The sequence below is a fragment of the Scomber japonicus genome, chromosome 14 (assembly GCF_027409825.1).
Source record: "Scomber japonicus isolate fScoJap1 chromosome 14, fScoJap1.pri, whole genome shotgun sequence".
In the NCBI taxonomy this organism is placed as follows: Eukaryota; Metazoa; Chordata; class Actinopteri; order Scombriformes; family Scombridae; genus Scomber; species Scomber japonicus.
The window spans coordinates 24,163,624-24,185,055 of NC_070591.1; the positions used below are offsets into that span (position 1 = coordinate 24,163,624).

Genomic DNA, 21,432 nt, shown 5'->3' on the forward strand with positions numbered 1-21,432 from the left:
CGTGAATGTGTAACAAAAGACTGAAATTAGGCCTGCAACGGATCATCATTGGTCCGTGATCCGTTCGGACCATCTATTTCGGTTCGGTACACGCATGATACGCGGATTGATTTATGAAAAAAAAAAAAAAAATGTGCGCATGTTCAGTCCACACACAGCTGTAACCATTCCTGCTAGTTCCAGGGACAGAGCTACTTAACACGCTCTGGGTAAAAGTCTGCAACAGTTCCCTTTTCAATAAGCAAACTATGGCTCGTTGTGATTTATTGTCCTCAGTGTACAACATGTAGAACAGTGGGTATGGAAAATAAAAGTAGGCTAGACTTCGGTGACTACTGTAACGATAACTGCTGCCTCTAGTGCTACGTCTGTTTCCTTATACTCGCGCTCGTCTATTTTTTTTTGGCTGATCCGAAAAATGATCCGATCCGTGACTCTGATCCGAGGAACGATCCGAACCGTGAGTTTTTTGATTCGTTGCACCCCTAACTGAAATATATAAAAATACACATTTCAGTTATCACTTTTGAAGTCTTTCCAATGCTGCAAACTTTTGCTATTAATATCTAGATAATTAATAGGAAAGCACCAGTAGTTGGCTGAGTAAATGGACTTGGAATCCAGGGAGAGGAGAGGTAGTATGTGTTTTGAATGTGTGAACATCTGAACTGGCGTGTGCGCGTCAGTGTGAACAACCCAGTTAATTTGACAGGGACTGTAGCTTTGCTGCTCACAGAACAAGCTTACATTTTTATGTTCTGTTGCGCTTCAATGATCATAATCCAAACTTGTGGCAAAAGTGCTACTACTTATTCCCTCTATGCCGCAGAGCAGTGCTACAGTAACTGTGGAAACGAGGTGAGGTTAGCCGAGTGTCCTCCTTGGTATTTCTGTAGTGTCAGGTTCAACAATAAGCCCGTCCTTTACATGGAATCTAAAGTATTCCTGAAACAGAAAGGGGACTTTTCTGAGAGGAAGGATGGTGTTTCTCTTTCTCAGAATGTTTTATTTGACTGACATGCTGTTGGCAGAGTGTGTTTTTGTCTTTCTACTTAAGATGGAGAGAGAAAAAGAAAACAAATATAATAGATACGTATTTGTGATATTACAACATTGTGTATTTCGTGTTATGCAATATTGTTTTGATATTTTGGTATCATCATGGAAACTAGCATATTGTGACACCCCTAGTGTCCATTTAAAGGTATAGTATATTACTGCACCCCAACTGCACAGGTCATAGACTAGACTGAACTGTAGGAGCTGTTGAAACATTGTTGTAAGTCTGCAGTCAGGCTTCACTGACTCAAAACAGACTCAGCAGTAAGTCTGGTAGCAGTTGTGAAGATGAAGGTCTGCTGCCTCCAAAACAGTTGAGTCTGAGGGAGAACTGAGACCAGTGAGTATACTCCAAGTGTGCACAGACAACACATATCAACACAGTAACCTGAGGTGGTCGTGTAAAAATAGTTCTTCAAGGAAAAAGTCATTCAAACTTTCTTCACAAATCCAAGCAGAAGAGAATTTACCATAAGTCTGAGCAAAAGTTTTACATTGACCACATAATACTGTTTACACTTACAAGTAAGAATCTAGTATGTAGACTTTATCCTTTAATGAAATGCATCCCACCCTCTTTTATCTGCTACACAAATCCTGAGCTTTTCTCTAAGTACTTGCTTCTAAGTAGGAATAAGTCAGCTGTGCCATGTCTCACACTGTGTGTCTTCCCAGCATGTCTGATTTATTTAAGGGCAGAGTAAATATTTATACCCACATTGGATATGAGCATTCCTAGGAGCATCTTAACACCAGCAGATTTTTGATATGCATGAGAGTTGTGAAGAGTGAAAAATGGAATTATAAAAGTAATTATCACCATAGCTGGAATGAGTTGTTAGGTTGAAAAGGCAACCAGATTAGACAGGAAACATCTTGTTTTATCAGACGGGTTTAATGAGTAGATGAGATTGGCAGACACAAGAGTTTTTTATTACTGTAGCTCAGAAATTGACTATTTTGTTAAAGACTCTTTTTTGTTGTCACCCTCATTATTATATTTAATTGACATTTTTGGCAATACAGGGCTGTATTTGAAAGAGCTATTATACTCATTTCCATCTCTGTATTTTTATTCTGGGACTCCACTAGAGTCACTTTGCATGAGTCACAGTTCAAAAAAACTCCTTATTTATCTAATACTGGGTCTTTATGCCCCTCAGTTCAGCCTCTGTCTACTAACAGGCAGTTTTAGCTCCTGTCTCCTTAAACCTCCCGCCTCCTGATGGACCCACTCTGTTATGATTGGCCAGCTTTCCGCAATCCTGTCATGATGTAGCTTTATCAGAGTCGTGTTAAGTTGCTTCTTTACTGCTTCATATTAAAAACGATTAAATGGCTAAATAAAGGGTGACTTTTATTGTGAAGAATTTACAGAAAATGAAACATGTTCATCACAGACTTAGTAGAGCAGTAGAGCAGTTAAAACATGTTGACACAACATATGGAGATATTTGGAGCTCTCAGTTAGAAATAAAGCAGGGAGGAATAGTACAAACAATGATGATGATGTTTGATGAAGAGCTGCAGATGACGAGCACACTTCCAACAGGTGAAATGTTTATTTTACTTTGTGCTGCCGTGTGGTGGAAAGACAGTCACAGCTTTACCAGCTCAACTTGAGTCATGGCATGATGTGACTACCCCCAAAGCAATAGAAAAATACCATAATGTTAACAGAGCAGTGAACTCAGCAGCCGATGACCTTATAAAGAAATCCGTCACGAGTCGACATCGGCTCGAGCTGAAATCAGAAAAAAGTGTTGGAACCTGAGTGTTCAGAGCAGTCTGAAGCCGGTGCTTTTTGCTCACAGGGATTACCTCTACATACATTTACATCACTATTTGACACTTTGGCCACGTTTAATATGAGCATCTGACATTGTAACATTATACACATGACTGAAAATTAGTAAAAGCATAATAGTTTCCCTTTACAGAGAAACAAATCACCCCCCTATTTACTGTCATCCTGAAGGAGAAAACAACCAACCAAGTGTGGCTTTATCCATGAGCTACGTTGTCTCCGGAGCGTGAAATCTCCATTTCTGCTGAGCCGCCCGGAGGACAGCCGAGCAAAGCTCTGTTCACCACAGCTCCGGAACTGGAGCATTAAATGCAATTTCCAGCAGGTTTGGTTAGAGAGAACAGAGACGCTGGGGGGATAAAGAGACAGTTTGAGAAGATGACAGAGGAATGAGAGGGTTTTGTTTTCAGTGAATGACAAAGCCTCATTACCGCATGTCATCGCGTCTTTGTTCAGCACACAGTGACCGTCTCTTTCCCCTCTCTGGGTCTCATCAGGTTAAGTGGCCTGCATTGCACACACAGCCGCTGTAAATGGCTAACCATTTGGATGGTCTCCCGAAGCCACAGCAGCAAGGATGATGAGGTTGCAGTTAAATCTCCAGGAGTCGTCTGTCTCTCACCCTGGAGACCGCCGGGTCACTGCGAGTAACTCAGGCCTCCTCACACAGACCCCTGCTACATGTTCTGCACAGTTGTCTGCTACTACATGCGCACATACCATTATGTATTTTGTGTCCTGTCGTTTTCTGGGTGCAGTTCCCTGGAGTTTTAGCCAGACATTGATGTCAGCTGGATTATGATAGGAAAGGCGTGCAATCCTCATTATAGCGCAAGCCACTGTCCAAAGCACTTCCATTTGCAGTACACTCTGATATGATCCAATTATTTGTGCGTGTGTGTGTGTGTGACTGGATCAGTGTGTGTCTGGTGAAAGTAGAAGTCTCTAAACGCTTTTAAAACTTCTTTTAATACAATTGCACACAGAGTTTTTTGTCCTGACCCCAAATCACCTCTTGTCTTTGCTGCAAACAGGGGAGCCAATTTAGAGAATTTAAAGTAACCTTGAGAAGTTTTTTCGACTTGTTTTCCCACAGGCTCGTGGACTTTGGTAAAGCCGAGGGGTTGTAACATTCCCCCATCTGGCCCCAGAAAAGACAGTGGAGAAGCTTGTAGCTGAGCAGAGAGTGCGAGAGAGAGAAAAAAAAAGAAAAAAGAGGGAGGGGGCTGGGGGGGGGGGCAAAGGACATTGAGTACAAGCTTTCCTTGCCAAGGCTCTGTATTGTTAATGCATGTCAGGCAGTTTGAGAGTGCTCGGCTTTTGTGCCTTGATTCATTGTACCAGCCACCGAGCATGAGAAAAGAGTGCATACAGGGCTTCTTTGTGGAGCCCAAGTTAGTGACAAGGTCAGACACAGACAGAGATTTACCCTCTTTTTTTTCTCTTTAGATTACAAAAACAAGCGCTTCAGCTACTGTCGAGGTACCGACAGCATGTTCTTCTCATGAGCATAATGAGCCATGATGCTGGGTAGAAAAAAAGCACATTACAGCCAGATACTTAAGTCTCATGTTTCCTTTAGTTCTTCAGACTTCTGTTTTATTTAATCTGACCTGTCATTGCACCTGTCTGTGTATATTTAGAACATATTCATTACGGAGTGAGATGATAGCCAATGTAACTATATATCTACAATAAACACACAAAGGGTTATTGGACTGCTATCACACAGGTTTATTTTATCACAGTAGCATTGGAGATCACACTTTCACACTTCCAGCTGTTCACTCAGGAATTGTGACATAGAAGAAAAAGGTGCTGGAAGTGAAGGTTATACATTAAGACATCGGATGCAACACTGCTTGACTTTTTTTTTCTTTTTTTTTTTTTTTTTTGCAGTAAGCACGATACTTGATGTGTTGTGAGGATTAACTTTTTTAACTGCTTTTTATTCTGAGGACATCGGATATGATTTTAAAGTGGTAAAGTATCAGAAGTGCTGCATTTAACATCTAAGTATTAAACTATTTTTTTTAATTTTAGCATATGCTCTACCTACTTACTTCTGTCTGTCCCAGCATGCATTGGACAAAAGTCAAACGCGTGCATTTAGCAGGAGCCCACGGGGGTAAAACACACATGCTTTCACACCACTGTAGGAGGAATCTGTAACACACACAGGTACATCACAGGAGAGGCCAAACATGTAAACTGTGATCAAGAATGACTAGTGCCAGTAATTAAAAACCCATGGCTCCCTTTCTCTGAGACAACAGTGCTCAGGTGCTACTATTGGAAGTTAGTATTTTTAGGTATTTTTTGCCTTGACGTTGCAGGTGTTGATCCTACAAAGACACCACTGCATTTTTGAATAAAACTCCCCCACCCTCCGGTACCCTGTTAGGATACCTCTGCACACACCCAGCCATTTCATTTGGTATCCGTTACATGATTTAGCAGCTCTGATGACATTAGGATCCAATGTCGCACTGACGGGATCATACTATTAAAGAGTTTCTCCCCGGGGTATTAAGCCAGATACAGGATATCCTTACTGACCCACACTGCTCACCAAGTCTTACCTAATTCAATTGACAGGTTTTGCAGATACCTGAACTAAGCTTAGAGGACTTATGAAATTTTTACAGTCAGTGGACGTCTGAGTTGCCAAATATTACACAACAGATGCCGGTCTTCAGCTCTCACAGCTTGACATAAAAATGGTGAAGACTTGACAAGCTGTTTGCGTTATCGTGTTCACACTCCTTGTTTCGAGATGATGAGAAGTTTAAAAAAAGAAGCTTAGTCGTTGAGTTAAAACGTAATTTGACGAGGAACACGATAGACTTTAATCCAGAGGCACGCAGAAGAAACATGCTAAGGGCTAAGACGGGTCCTCTGAGGACACACTGTGTGTTGGTGTTCTTAAATTTGGAATACAGTGCAGCAACCTGTGGCATTTAAATCCCTTTAGTGTTTGGCCATGCCAGCTTTGTGCCAGTATCAGAATTAGCAGGCACCTGTGGCCAGAATAGCAGGCATTAGATAATACAACTACATTTGGTCTTGAGTAGCAGCTAACACAGGCTGGTGATGTCTTATAAAGAACATGCAACATAATAACAGGAAACCACATGCTTTGAAAGAACATATTGATGTTATTGTTACGGCCGACGTACATGGGTCTGTATAGTGTATTCTTCTCCTCTCAGCATATGTATTTTCTCCTCAGTGATAGGCATATTTCCACATGGATTATACATCCTGCTCCAGGCATAACCAAGTTATTTCTGAGACTGTGAGTTTAGAGGTTGGTGACTCAGGCTGGTGAAAAAGGTTGTTGCTGTATTGAGTCGTAACATCAGGTGGGTCAACCTGTGAAGGTTTCAGCAGCTCTCGATAATATGTCTCTTAGCAAAGCATCTGACCCCTTTTTAAGTAGTTTTAGTAGCACTGTTTTCTAGAAGCAGAGAGGGGGTGGAGGACTGTTTGTACTAGGCTGCCTCAAGGTGTGAATCTGCATAAATGTGTGAATGTGAAGCAGGCTGGTACTAAAATAAGGCTTGCCCACTTGGTCCCTGTTCTCTCAATAGATATAGGCTTAAGAAGCAACATGCTATATGGGATTTGTGAGGATTGTTCTTTATTTCAAAGGGAGCGTATGGATGTTAAATGGCTGGTGAACACTAATCTGGAAATTCAGCAAAATGATGGTTGCTATTGGTATTTAACGGTCACACTACTCCTACAACACATCCTTTTTGTGAAAGAAAATAGAAAACATTTTACTAATATTACAAAGAAGGTTTTTGTGAGGAAGTTGATTTGAAAGAAGGTCAATGACATGAAAAACGCTGGAAGCTATCAGACCATCTGTTTGTGGAGGGGACTTTGCTAACAGCGAACCTTTATCTAGCGGACAATGCTAGCTTTGTCTTTTTTACTTAGACAATGAAATATTAATACCACTCTATAAACTAATATACCATATAATACATACAATAAGCTGTTTAAGTTAGCTAACTTATGTCTCTTGTTAGCTTGCTAGCTTACTATGTGAAAACCAATCATTTGTTAGCTTGCTAAATTAGCAACAATATTTTTGGCTAAAGGCATATAGGCATATGTAAATTCATCTTTACTAGAGTTCTAAGCTTATTTCTAAGAAATACATAGATTAGATTTTTTCATCTTTAATCACTTTTGCTAGCTTGTTGTCCTGATCTGAGGCTACGTTCACACTGAATACCTTAATTCCCAATTCAGATTTATTGCTCAAATCTCATGTTTTTGTTTGACTGTTCACATTATTTTTTACAATGTTTTTCAATATCAGATTCCAGCGTGAACTAGTCACGGTCCTGAATAACAATAACAAAGACATCATATGCAGCACGCTGTTGTACAGAAGTAAACGTGGAGGCCACTGAAGTCAGTGTTTACGGTTTCATTTATAAAGTGATATGCAGTGGAAGCCAGTTCTTCAGCAGATGATAATGAGGATGAGAAGAGCGAGCCAAGATTCACTTGGCGAATCTTGGCTCACACTACAGAATTGTGACGTTGAAGTTGTATGAATTGTAATAGTACTATTCAGACTGAAAATCACACGTGAAAGTGGCCTAAATCACAGTTGGAGAGAATAGATTCCATGTGATTTTTGCTGTTCACACTATTATGAAAAAAACCCCCAGATCTGAGTCACATGTGAGCAAAATAAATAAATAGATCAAATAAAATAACAATAGTGACTGCTTATACAGTATGTGTCAATCTTGAAGGTCCATCATTTATATGTTTATATGAAATATGTGATTTTTATCTTTCAGGGTTCTAAACGTCTTCTCAGATCAAATGAGTACGTCCTCCCACCCAGCGGACTGATGGAGACGGATCTGGAGCTCACATTTTCACTACAGGCAAGCGCTCTGTCATTATACCGTGAATTCTCACACTCACATGACAGTTACTTGACAGGCAGGATTGTGTTGAACACTTCATCCACACTACAGTTCCTTCTCTACTTCACTGGTGTCAGCTGCTCTTTTCCCCCAACTTAGTGTGAAGTTCAAAATAGTCACCAATACTTAAACGTGTATGTTTACAGAATTTAGTATAGATTAACTTAGGCTGTGGCTTTTTTGTTATTTTAGAAATCCTTGTTATGGGTGTTTTTACAAGAAATAGAAGAAATTACATGCAGATACTGTTTATTTCAATTGTTGCACAAAACTGGAGAATTTGTGTTCTTATGAAGTAATGAAAACACATTTTTTTGAAATAAGCCTCCATGCGGGTTTTCATATCAAGGCTGATGAATAAACAATGTGGTCTGCATTGTTTATCTGACTTTATTTTCTGTTTATTTATAGTACCCCCATTTTCTGAAGAGGGACGCCAACAGACTGCAGATCATGCTGCAGAGGAGGAAACGCTACAAGAATCGAACCATCCTGGGTTACAAGACTTTGGCTGTGGGAGTTATCAATATGGCCGAGGTACTGCACGGTGCCTGGGGCATTGCTTTCAATCATTTCATGTCATGTTTCATTGTGAGCTGTTTAATTTCTCTTGAGAAACATGTAATTTTGCACTGACAGTGATTGACACAGCTATTAGTGTCTGTGTACCATGTCTCGCTTGCCAGAGAGAGAAAGAGAGAGAGAGATAGAAAGAGAGAGAGAAAGAGAGAGAGAGAGAGTGCCTCACATAATTTTAGATGATTCATGCTCATCACACATACTGCTGTGTGAGATTATGGGCCATCTGGAGCTAGCTTCATATGCACTTTCCCTCAAAACAGTGCATTCAGCCATGCGATACATGAATAATGGACTAGGAGCCGATATAATGCCCACTCTGGATCTTCATTAAATGCAGAGATCTACACCATTAAGATGTTTCGGCCCTTCACCCGAGACATTTAATGTTTGGTATATCTGCTTATGTTTTGCTACACAGTACGTGGGTGACATGCAAAGCAGATCCTGAGCCGGACATGCAGTTACATCACCCAAAGTGTCTCAGCTCACTTGTTTATTGATGTCAGCGGTGGAGATCATAAATCATAAAATGAAACTGCATGCTGCTGTTAATTGTAACATTCTGTGCTGTGGGTCATTCACTTGCAATGTTGTGCAGAGCCGCTGTGTACCAGTGTTGTAATGGGGAACAGTGGGGGGGGTGGAGGAGGGTTATAAATCGGGCTGTGTATAGCAGAAACAGGTCGATATTGAAATTGCCCATCTCGGGATATAATCTCAGGAGTTTGAGAGTGACTGAGACATATTGAATGCCAGATTTCACTTTGAAATGGAGAAGCAAAGGTAACATTTCTGCTATTGTAATTACAGCATCCCCGATACGCTGATGCTGTCCTCGCTCGGCCTAAGTAACTTTCCAGCAGTAGCCCCAGGACAGGAATCGACTGAAATCTGAAAACAAGACCAATGCATTACTGCTATTTAAAATACCACTCAAGTACTTTGCTGTTCTGTTGCTCCCTGCCATAAACTACCCACAGACGTCTATGAATAAAGCTCGATTGGCCATTATTGTATCCTGTTGGGTAATTACGCTGTCATCTGCTGTAGAGTAAACTCTCCCATGCCCTCGTTCCGAATCTATCGGGGGCATTATGTGGGAGGGGAGTCACTTATTGGACTTTGCCCGGAGCATTCGAGTACACCCCTGCCAGTGTTAACCGAAATGAGCTTACTCCCTGTGTGGCAATTCATCAAACGAAATATCGAAAGCACACCCCCCCCCTCCCGCCCCCCAGATAGCGCTCAGAATGAGAGCTCGTCCCTTTTCGTCTGATTCAGAACGGAACGGCGCGGGGCAACCGGGCGACGCGAGCAAATTGGGCTCGGCTCAATTAGACACTTGCGACGGAAACGCCGCATTGTTCAAATTAAGATTCATGTAGAGATTGCATAGCTGTCAGCTTGTAATCAGTCGGTAAATCTCTTCCAAGTGTAAAGGAAGCCGTCTCAATCTCTGCTGGATCGGTTTCGGCTCAGTAGAGGGAGAGATAAAATTCTTTCATTCTCGCCAGTCAGATGAAGAGATATTATTTGTTCTGTGCTGCTCCAACATGTCTCCTCTGAGTGATTGATAGATGCAGAGATTGTTCGGGATATGAAGGCATCTCAGAGGAGCTGATGTAGAAAGAGATGAATTCCATGTATCGAAGTCCTGCGCTCTTATTTATTCAACATGAAGATAATATGATCAAACTAAACTGAAGCATCTTGTATAAACTGCTTTTAGAGCCTATTCATTGAATGCCGTGTTATTTGAATGGAAACAGCTTTAATGTTATTCCGCCTATGTCCAGGTGATGCAACACCCGACAGACGGAGGACAGATTTTGGGTCTCCATAGCAACGTGAAGGAGGCGCCAGTGCGTGTGGCGGAGATCAGCGTGTACTCGCTGTCCAGCCAACCCATCGACCACGAGGACGGTAGCGGACAGGCCGGCCAAAAGACCAAAACCTCAGGTGGGCACAGTCATCTCCAGTTCCCCCCTTCACGGGTCTGTTAGACGGGCCGTGCCGCCCTCCCAAATCCTGTCTGTAATTTTAGCCTCCACCCCTGCAGCCAGCCCTCCCTGCTCAGGCCTCTCCCCTCCTTCCACATGGCTCCTATTTCTCAACCGAGGACAGAATCCCAGACCAGCCTATGGCCAAGGATATGTTATTCTCCTCAGCTATGGTTGTAATGTTGATTTGAGAGTTGAACAGATGTAGGGCCTATTACCTTACACCGCTCTAATTCTGGACAGGGGAGGGAGGGGGGGAGAGGGGTATCGGGGCCTGCTCGGACTCCACGCCTTCATCCCGCTATGCTGATCCCTCGCTGTTCTGGATGTTATTAAGGAGGCCGCTCAAACATAACAGATGAGCTCATGCACCAAGTATTAAACTTGTGTCACTGCGAGGGGAAAGAAAGATGTTTATCTTTCTGCTCTCTGCAGTGATTTTTAATAACATCCATCCCATCGAGGAACATAAAACAGGATGGGTCACAGACAAAAGGAAGTCTGAATTAGTTATTTAAATAAAATTTTAAAAAAGTAGACCTTCCTTCACCTGCCCTGTCAGCTGTCAAACATGCAGTTAAAGCTGCCTCTGAAGGAATGTGACTGTTCAAGCCAATGAAATCTGCCATGAAATAACAGAACAACAGTAAAACACTTCAACAGCCCAAACGGCATTAAAACTTAATCGGAAACGGGTCGGAAAACAAGCTCTACCAGCTCATTTGCATATAATAAGAGTTTCATTTCATTTCATCAGGCAAATTTAGCATTTAATTATGTGCACAGAGGACGTTTTTGCATTACCATATATTTTCTTCATCATTCTTTCACCGAGTAGTCAAAACAAGCCGGTGCAGAGGAGCAGAGCAGAATAGAAGAGGAAATGAAACAACTTTATCCACACTAGACGGAAAATTGTCTTTTTGTTCATCATGACATTTGTGGAAAAATACACAACGTAAAAAAGTATAATTTACATCATAATGGAATTATACTTTGTTGAATTATAACTCTTGTGCCTTGTGTAGCAGTGTAAGCACAAGATACACATAAGAAGAGAAGCTTTCATATTGGATGCATGAATTCATTCAGAACAAATTACTTCCTATAGGCGTTCTTTTCTCCCACAAAAGATTGAGTGTGAGTTTTTCCCCACTAATGAGGCAGTGACCTTGTCTTTCTGCTCGCCTCCGAGGTCACAGCTGTCATGTTTGTCTCGGTTCTGGTGTAAAACTGAAGTTTCCATGTAAAAAAACTTGCCAGTTTGAATCATTACCAATGTGATGCTTAACACGCATCCTTTATTTTGACATGTTTGTGGCTCTCCTACGTCAGACCGCTCCCCAGACATGGATAACTATTCTGAGGAGGACGATGACAGCTACTCGTCAGAGCAGGAAGCCAGCGATGACGCAGTTCACGGCCAGGTCAGTGTCATAAAATACTAATGTTGTTTGAGTGCATTTTAATTTAAAATTCAAGACAATATTTTATTTTCTACGTCTAAATTGAATTTTCTGCTTTGCGCTGGAACTGGCACTTTGATATCAACGCATCAAACATTTCACCCACGCTGACACCACCTTCCCCGTATTTCAGGATCTTTATGATGAAGACGACGAGGTCAGGAAGCCCAAGAAAGCCCGGAGGAAAATGATCCGAACCACCTCAATGACCAGGGTTAGTTTCCGCCTCTTTCCGCCGCATATCATGGAGTTTTAATGCTCGCCAATCATTGACTCCAAGAATAACTCAAGACCTGCGCTTGCTGTCGTACAAGCTTTTAAGGAAAAAGCACACACTGTTCCATTTGTTCAAGCCATTAGGACGATGCGGATGAGCATGTAAATGAACACTGTGGGTTCACTGGACTGATTATAATGGTCTTTTACGTAGAGTGGCTGTGAATGAGTAATCCAGTGGACAGTTACTGGGAGAACTGATAAGCCCGAGCCCAGCTGTCATGCTTATTTAATCATAACAGTGATTCCCTTTTCAGCCGCTGTTTTGCTCTTAATTGCAATCTTCCTTTTTCTGTTCCAGCAACCTAACTTCAAGCAGAAGTTTGTGGCCTTGCTCAAGAGGTTCAAAGTAACAGATGAGGTGAGATGTGAAAAGAATAATTGCTTTGTTTTGATTGACAACTAATGTGAAATTTAGAGGGGCACGGCACAGGCTTCTCAATGCATCAGCCTGAGATTCCTCAGTCGTTTTGTTATAAAGTAAGTCAGATGTGAAACAAATCAGTTATTAATTTGCTCGGGGGGCAAGAGGAAATAATCTCAGTATTGACGGTCTAAACACCACATTGCTACATCACTGCTAATGTGTTCCTGACCGCAGCAGAATGGCCTGTAAAGAAATCACTATCACAACGGAGGTACGGGCATCATTATGGTGCTCGGCTGCATTACCTCCGCACTCTTGGATGTATGATTCATACATTGCCATTAGCAGCAATTCGTACACTGAATCCATTAACGGCCTTATTTTCCACCACTTAATCTAATGATAAATGTAGGCTCATATGCTCGTCCTATTTAGGTTTGTGTTTTTCTCCCGCAAAGTCCTTTTGAATAGATAATTCTGTAGATTCTACATAATAGCATGTAATCAGGTCATCAGCAGGATGTCCACCATTTATGCGCAGTGAACCCCTAGATGTCCATTAATGCATAATTGGTGGCCATTATAATTATAATTATCACAGTTGAACTGTGAAATCTATAGGAATAATTCACACAGGCAGCACCTTGTTCTTCTCTTCCTTTTACTGACATCAGAAACGTCCATAGATTAGGATCTATTTTTAACCACACAGGTTTACAGATTGAATTAAGCTTTGCTCTCTGTTTTTTCCACATGCTTTTAGGTTTTTATATATAACTAAAATAATTGGGACCAAGGGACCTGTGTGAGAGATTTAACCTATGCTTACATGAGCCTCCCAGCCATCTGAGTTGTGCCTCTCTGGATGGTTCTGGAAGCTCCAGGTGGCCCGATGATCTTTTATCACATTCCCTGTCTCTAATCCCCCTCCTTGTGGCTGGGTACTGTGCAGGGCTACAGCTCTATAAATACATAGCCAGGAGGAGGAGAGGGGACAGACTGTGTTTATCTGCTCCCTGCCAGCTCCTGCACTTATGGAGTGGCATTAATCACCTGATTAGTCCACAAGCCTGCCTGTGTGCAGTTCCTATGTACATCCCTACTGTGCAGCTGGCAGATCAAGGCTCAGCACCTTTAGCCTTCCTATGGCATTCACTTACCTTTTAATTGGCCTTCTTAGGACCAGGACAGGGATGTATTTATAGAGTCGATTCTTTCATTTTTACAGCTTTCAGTTTTCTCGTTCATTCTTTAAGCTCCATTAGCACACCTGTGAAAGTGATTAGCTAATGCACAGCGCCGATCACTCCCTACGCTTATTTAATCCGTGGTTGAATTACAAATCCCCATTTACGGCGTGTTGATGATGTGTCTATCCTGTGCGACAGGTCCTGGATTCTGACCCAGTAGACCAGACCCAGGAGGTGGAGGAGGATCTGGACTTACTCTACGACAGTCTGGAGGTGTACAACCAGAGCGACAGCGGGCCAGAGATGGAGGACAACGAGAGTGTCTTGAGCACACCTAAACCCAAACTCAAGTACGTCAGATCTCACTGTTTGTCCTCAGGGGGGGACGTACAGTACAGCATGCCATGTAAATTGGATAATATGTGACAGAAGAATGACTTGATATCCTCCTTTTAAATGGAACAGCCCAGAAAACAAGTTTTTCTAAAGTTCTTATCTGTTTTTCTGTTTTCAGGCCATTCTTTGAAGGCATGTCTCACTCCAGCTCCCAGACAGAGATTGGAAGCATACACAGCCAAAAAAGCCAGCAGAGAGAGCTGTCATGTCCTGTAAGTTGATCACCAGAAACCCTCTTAACAAACCGCTGTTTACTCATAAAGTTTTGCCTCTTGGTTGACGGAGAGAGAGCTTAGTTCTGTAAACAGTGTTACGTAAAAGAATTGCTTATGGGCAGCGTTTAAATGTCTGGAAGCCTTCAGCGCTTAGAATGGTCCAGGGATTCCCAAGGACCTATGATACTACATGAGAGAAATGCAGAGCATGAGCGCAATGCAAGCCCAGCAGCTCCCACTCCTACAGGATAAGATGGAAGTCCTGCAGTCCTTGCCCTCTTCACCCCTGCAGCCATCTAGTATTTATAGGGACTGACACCAAATGACCCCTACACCACCATCAACACACACACACACACACACACACAGACAGACAGAAATATGCTCCCATGCTCAGAGAGAAGATTGGATGGAGAAATCCCTGAACTCCTACTCAGAGATTTATGGCCCATTGGAAGCAACAAGGGCAGAGAAAGAGGGAGAGAGACATGTCGAGTCTGATGGCGAGAGAGGGAGAGCGCTGTTTATAAATATCTGGGAATCCATTTTAGTCTGTAATAAAACAGCCCGGAGCATTTCGGACTGCTATACCCCTCCATTTTGCTCAATAAATGTCTCCAGTTGAACTTCATAAACACGTCTTGCAGGCGAAAAATGGAAAAGTCTTTTGATCTGATATTGAAATGAATTAAACTAGACGTTACAAGATGCACTTAAGCACTTACAGTCAAGTAAACTCGAGCACAGGAGCGTGCCAATTATTCTTTTGGGGGGGGTTTGTGTTAGTTGGCAGACGCACTGAAATGTATACAGGCTTTTCAGTCACCTCACTCTGAGATATTTATACTCGCCGGCTCCGCCACTGTCACCAAACTCGATTGTGCGGAGCCACCATTGTGAAAGCGATCTGTTGCGTACACAGGAGCGGTCAGTTTTTGACCAACAAAGCGAGCAGTGCATTCTAATTTGTAGCCGTGAGGTTTTTTTTACTCACCAGAGAAGTGACCTCCGTGGTTTAAATGTTTTAAATAATGTGTGTGTACGTATGTGTGTTTACCCTGCAGACTGGAGATTTTCTGACTGTGGACAGATGTAAAGTGCAAGGCGCCCGGTATCAAGATGACAGCATTGCAGACACAACCATCGGGGTATGTTTTGTACCTTTTTTTAAAAAAAAAACAACAACAAAAAAGAAATCCCTTTCATGCATCTATTTCTCAGATTCTTCTTTTCCACTCCTCCCTACCTGCGCCACTAGAATGTTCCAAGAAGAAAAGCAAAGAGCGAGGGAGTATGCAAGGGCAGGCAAAGCAAACAGCACAGTCATCTATTATGGATCTGTAGAGCAGACGAGGCAGCCCCCATGCTGAATAGGTCTTGACTGATGAGAATTGAAAAGAGTGGTGTTTGTGTTTGTTGCTGCCTGCGCGCTGTCAGGTCAGTCCAACCTTGTTCGTCTAACCTCAGCTCCCCCGCTGAGCTCCGTGCGGCGGACTCAGCGCTCCGCTCCGCTAACCCAGTTCAAACTGAATATCTAAGCTGCAGAAACAGTGTTTCCCCAGCCACCTGCTAAGAGGCTGCAACTTTTTTTTTTTTTTTTTTTTTTTTTTATCCTCTCCTGTCATGGTAGACTCTCATCATTATCTCCAATCTCTTAACAGCTAAGCTCAATTATTCACCAGGGCAGTACTTCTCCTCCTCCTCCCCCTCCAGACCCTGTCTCAACTCTGCTGTCAGCTCTGACTGCACACAAAAAAACACAGTGAGAATGCAGAATGTACCTGAAGCCCCGACAGAGAAGCCCGGTGTGGTTTGATGGGACATGACAGTGCCTGCGTTGTATGAGAAACATCGACATTGTCCTTTACATCCCTCTCAAACCCCCCCCCTCCCTTTTTTTTTTTGGTCCAGGAGCCAGAGACTGACGACAGCGGGCCGGGGCCGGGTGAGGTCAGCAGCTGGGACGTCAACACAGAACGGATAACCAGCACTGTTGGCAAGCTCTGCAAGACGGAGTCCCAAAACCACATGTCTCCCAGGTACGCTGCTGATCACTATAATCACTACATCTGCAAATAAGCACGCAAGATAGTTCTCATTAGGTCAGGTTCCGTATCCAATGAACTTGTTACATTTTTGTCTCGATTTGTAATTTGCTTTGTTCCTCGCTCTGGCGTCCGTGTATTTTGAGCACGTTGTGGTTCTTGTCCTCTTCAGTAAAGTGGAGAACAGGCTGCAGAGGCGTCCTCGCAGCACCTCCATGAAAGACAGACAGAACTCCAAGGCACAGAGCGACAGGACCAGCAGCATGGAGAGCGAGTGCTCCCCAGACTCACGACTTATAGCGCAGGTATACCTCTCACAGATGCAATGGTTTTCAGTCCAGTTGATGATTTGCTGCCTTGTGTCATTCTCAGACTCTGTACTACTGATTTGTCCCAAAGGTTCCCAGAAAATCTGTGTATGACCAGCTGAACCAGATCCTCATCTCTGATGAACGCTTACCTGAAAGCATCATCCTCATCAATACCATGGAGTGGCAAGGACAGGTGGATTCATCCCCTCACATATACCGTAGAAACACTCAGGGCACAGAGGATAGGGGCTTAATGTGTAGCCTTGCTTCAAAACATTATTGTACACTCAGTAGCATGTTTTTTTTCTTCTGCTTTCTTTTGAGCCTGATCAGTCCCCGCCTCTTGTTTATCCATTTTACTCACCATGTCCCTCTCATGTGTGTTTTTGTGCAGTATGTAGCCGAGTTGCTCCATGAACAGAGCCAGCCCATTGTGTCCACCTGCTCTGCTGCAGATGTTCAGGCTGCCTTCAACACCATCGTTACTCGCATCCAGAGATTGTGAGTCCCATCATGCATACATACACAACGCACCATCAAAAAGTCCAGCTCATTATCTTGAAGTAGACCTCGCCAAACTCTGTATGTTTACCGTGGCTCGCCGCCAGAGAATTCCAGGATGCTATTGCTCACGCTGCCACAGTGCTCTCTGTCTGTGAACCCATTCTATCAAAAAAAAAGTGCCTGTTTTTCCCTTGAAATGCTGAAGTTCAACCTTTCTTCTCTCGCTCTTGGATCCATCTGCTCGGCTGCTGTCTCCTCAGGAAGTCATGTCAGTGGGAGACCAGGCTGCTTCAGTCTGCTTTGCTGCTTCTCTTAAACCTGTTTTCTCTTTAATACAGCTGAACTGCAAGTTTTCCACTGTGTACACATCTGCTCCTCAGTCAACCTGTTTACTCCAGCTGGGGCCGTGTCATGTACATCCATACACATGTCTGACGTTAACATGATCGCTCAGTGTTGTCACTGCCTCAGCAGATGTTGTCACTGAGAGTAAACAGAGCCATCAAACCTGCAGATGCTGTCAGATAGTATAATGTCACTTAATGAACCTTTAATGTCTGACATTTTGTAGAGTTAGCTATGAAGTGAAACAGTCCTTAAAACAGTTTAAAACAGCATCAGATTCCTGTAAGCCCTTAAAATTTGTTTACTTTAAAAAAAACAGCTGTTACGGCTTTAATACCTTTTTGATGTCATGTTTGTTGTGAGAAACTGATTACACAGTGACTGTTGTCTTATATTCACTCCCATTTTAATGGTTAAACTGGACTTGATGTTTGTCATTATAAGATTAGGATCTTAAAGCTGTTTCAATATTAGGTTTAACTTGATAAAAGACTTGCACATACATGCAACTTCCTGGTATAACATGACATAATCTCTCTCTCAAAAAAGGTAAGACCAGTTTCAAACCGGGAAAAACCCCGTTATGAGATATGAATCTTTCTCTCATACTGATCATTTCTCCCACACTCTCTCCGACACACATTTCTCACGATCTGGAGCTCTCTCTTTTTTTTTCTTCTTAATTCTCTTCATTAATTCTCTTGCAGCTGTAACTGCAACGCACAGACACCACCAACCATGAAGGTGGCGGTGGCAGGAGACCAGAGTTACCTCAGCACCATCCTGAGGTTCTTCGTGGAGCAGCTGGCCAACAAGACACCTGACTGGCTCAGTTACATACGCTTCCTGGTCATCCCTATAGGCAAGTCAACAAGGATTACTGCTGAATATACAGCAAATATTGGCTACATAAATTCAGTGTTATTTTATACACATTTTCTTCTCCGCTCATGCACAGGCTCTCATCCCCTGGCCAAGTACGTGGCCTCCTTTGACAGCAGGTTCAACAGCATCTTTATGGACACTGCATGGAGGGAGCTGTTCTGCAGGACGGAACGGCCCGCCTCAGGTATGATGGAGCTTATGCTCCGCAGCTCTGCTATCGGGCTACAAAGCAAGCCTGCGTGTCTAATGTTCAGCCAAGTTGAAAGGAAAAGAAATGGGGTCAGAGCATGGGTCAGGAGCTGATGGATGGAAAGAAGAGGGTTTTTTTTCCCCCCAATTGCAGAAGACAGCTACAGCCTGCTTTGGCATAGGGAATGTCTCTGCATTATGGTACTACTCCTTTACCTTTATCCCAAATTTTAAAAATATAGATTTATTGTCCTTGTGTTTTTTCTCTTTTATATATTTTAGCTTAGCATAGCCATGTTTACGTAACTTCCAATATAATTTGCTATTTGCAACCAATCAATTAAATATGACTAAAATAGGTTAATGCAAGTAACAAAAAAGGAGATGTTTCCATGAGCAAGACTTGGTTTATTTAAGGACTGTTATTATAGAATTAAAGCTCTATTGTGATGTGAATTTTCTTTTGCCCCTGCATGCATTTTGTAAGTCTTTTCAATTGTGGGCTCACACACATCCACGTTTAAGCTTCTGCTTCCATCCATCTTCTCAATTCTCACTTGTTCTGCCCAAACAAGCCCGATAATCCTCAGCCATCCCCATTTATTAATTCACTGAATTCCCTCCCTATAGGTGAGAGTGAGTCAGTCTCACATAACACCAAAATTAATCATCTCAAAAGGGATTGCAGGGAAATGTAAAAAAAGAAGGAAAAAAATAACTGGATCTTCCATCTTTTTCTCATCAACTCATCAATTCACATCAGCTGGGAGAGCTGAGGGAAGTATTTGGGTAGCAATGGGAGTGAGCGCTCGCTTTCAAAAGGAGAATTAATTTAAAATGCAGAGAAGCATTAGGTCAAAGAAATAGTCAAATCAGCCTGTTTCCACCCTCGTCGTGTAGCTAGTTGCCAAAAGTGAATTCCAGACTACATGTGGCCCACAGCGCTCGTGTTTGACACACAATTTATTTTGTATGTCATATAGCTGACTTCACCCATATATTAATGACATTTTTACACTTGACAACCCCATCTCCTTAATTAACTGGAATACAGATGATGAAAGTCTTCTGTGTGTGTGTGTGTGTGTGTGTGTATGGAAATTTTCTGGCAGCTTGTTAGTCAGACATGTAACACATTGTGAACCGCTCTGTCTCTGCGTTCCCTGCAGATAACATAGATGTAGCAGGACGGGTTGTTCAGTACCTGGCCGGTGCCAACGTATCCCACCAGTTCCCCATCTCAGAAGCCATGCTCACCTACAAACAGAAGAGGTAAAGTCACTTTGATTATTCAAGTTGACGCACAATCACGCACTGCTTCTATTTGGATGTGCGTGCATGTATGTTTTTGTGCTTTTTTCCGTGCTTTAAGCATCTAAGCATGTCCGTGTTGGAATGATTTCTAACTTGTAGAATTGATATTAATGTTTCTCTGTTTTCTCTCGTTAAATATAAATCATAGAGCAAACATCTACAGTTGATAAGTCTATCATCAGAACAGTGGTTTGCAAGTGCATGAGGAATATATTCAAATGCATATGCATGCAAACACATATATGAATGTGAACACACCCACACACACACACACACACACACACACACACACACACACACACACACACACACACACATATAAAGCCACTGTGATGTGTGGTGATAATAATCCTCAATCATCAGATGCTGCTATCTTTCTATTGTGGCACAATTGAGTGGAGCAGATGCAGGTTCAGGCTCATTCCAAAATCACAGTTTGAAAAAAAAAAAAAAAAAGAAGTTCAGGGCTGATGATTAAGACTGACGGACCACTTCTCCTACCGAGTCGCATGCAAAAACCGTAGACGCACCCTCCAGAGAACGTGTTGCATTCTGTGTGAGCGTTTGCTTGTTTTCTTCCTGAGGTTTGACCGATCCCTTCCCCTCTATGTAAGAGTGGCTTTCCTTATTGGTCAGAAGGTTCTAAATATAACACGTAGTTTAACACTGTTGCATTCCTTCTTCCTCCCCCCTTTTTCCCCCCTTTGATTTGCATTCAAGGAAAAGAAGTTTGTATTTTGATTTTTACATCAGGTATCTAATTCAACTCTTTGTTTTTTGTTTTTTGCCCTCCTTTTATTTCCTCTCTCTCTCTCTTTCTCTCCACCATTTGGCTTGAGCTCCTTGCTGTGTCCTAACATTTCCCTTTTCACACTCGATACTCACTGTAGCATCACTTTGCACTCCGTCCTGACTTGTCTCTTTTGGGTTTTTTCTTTTTTTTTTTTGGTGTGACTTTGATTCTTACTCTGTCCTCTGTGTTGTTGCTGTGAAAGATTTGCCTAACAACCTTCAAAACAAACCCCCAGATATTCACAAAGTGGAGCGAAGCCTCGGTTTTCCTGGCTCTCACACATACAGCAGTTTAGCGCGCCCTCACCGCTTTTTTAAAAGGAGTCGAGGTCTTTTGGCGTCAATCCCAAACAAACCAATAAAAGTTTTGTTACAGATTTTTTATGTTTACTTAAAGGGTATCAACCCAAATCCCAGGATATGTATCAGTTTCTCATCATGAGTGGTTATAGAAACATCAATTTTCATTACTTATCATTGAAAACATCCCAATTCTGGAGCCAAAACACTGTTGAATATACATATAGTTTATCTATACTTCCAGATTCAAATAAGGACTGTGTGAGAAGTCTGATCTGATCTCCTCGTGGTGTGTTTTGTTCCGTGGTTTTGTTGTGTTGCAACTATACATATACTGTCACCGAGACTACATAACACAGTCTGGATGGAGTCCAAGGGTGGTAAGATTGATGTGGATTGCGGTCTTGTTTCTGCACTGACACTAGAGC

The 21,432-nt window shown here is 42.4% G+C and overlaps 2 protein-coding genes across 2 annotated transcripts in view; one reads left to right on the plus strand and one right to left on the minus strand.

Moving 5' to 3' along the window:
* fhip2a (FHF complex subunit HOOK interacting protein 2) overlaps nt 1-21,432 on the minus strand; it is a 229,426-nt gene that overhangs the window by 60,500 nt on the left and 147,494 nt on the right. The window lies entirely within an intron of this gene.
* Nucleotides 1-21,432, plus strand: part of zmp:0000000755 (phosphofurin acidic cluster sorting protein 2) — a 45,195-nt gene that overhangs the window by 19,820 nt on the left and 3,943 nt on the right. The window contains exons 3-18 of the mRNA XM_053333325.1: nt 7,696-7,785; nt 8,239-8,364; nt 10,206-10,368; nt 11,745-11,836; nt 12,009-12,089; nt 12,453-12,512; nt 13,907-14,058; nt 14,223-14,316; nt 15,384-15,467; nt 16,231-16,358; nt 16,537-16,669; nt 16,764-16,868; nt 17,070-17,176; nt 18,232-18,386; nt 18,483-18,593; nt 19,768-19,870. Of these exons, the coding sequence (XP_053189300.1) occupies nt 7,696-7,785; nt 8,239-8,364; nt 10,206-10,368; nt 11,745-11,836; nt 12,009-12,089; nt 12,453-12,512; nt 13,907-14,058; nt 14,223-14,316; nt 15,384-15,467; nt 16,231-16,358; nt 16,537-16,669; nt 16,764-16,868; nt 17,070-17,176; nt 18,232-18,386; nt 18,483-18,593; nt 19,768-19,870 (1,784 nt within the window). The remainder of the gene's footprint in view (nt 1-7,695; nt 7,786-8,238; nt 8,365-10,205; nt 10,369-11,744; nt 11,837-12,008; nt 12,090-12,452; nt 12,513-13,906; nt 14,059-14,222; nt 14,317-15,383; nt 15,468-16,230; nt 16,359-16,536; nt 16,670-16,763; nt 16,869-17,069; nt 17,177-18,231; nt 18,387-18,482; nt 18,594-19,767; nt 19,871-21,432) is intronic.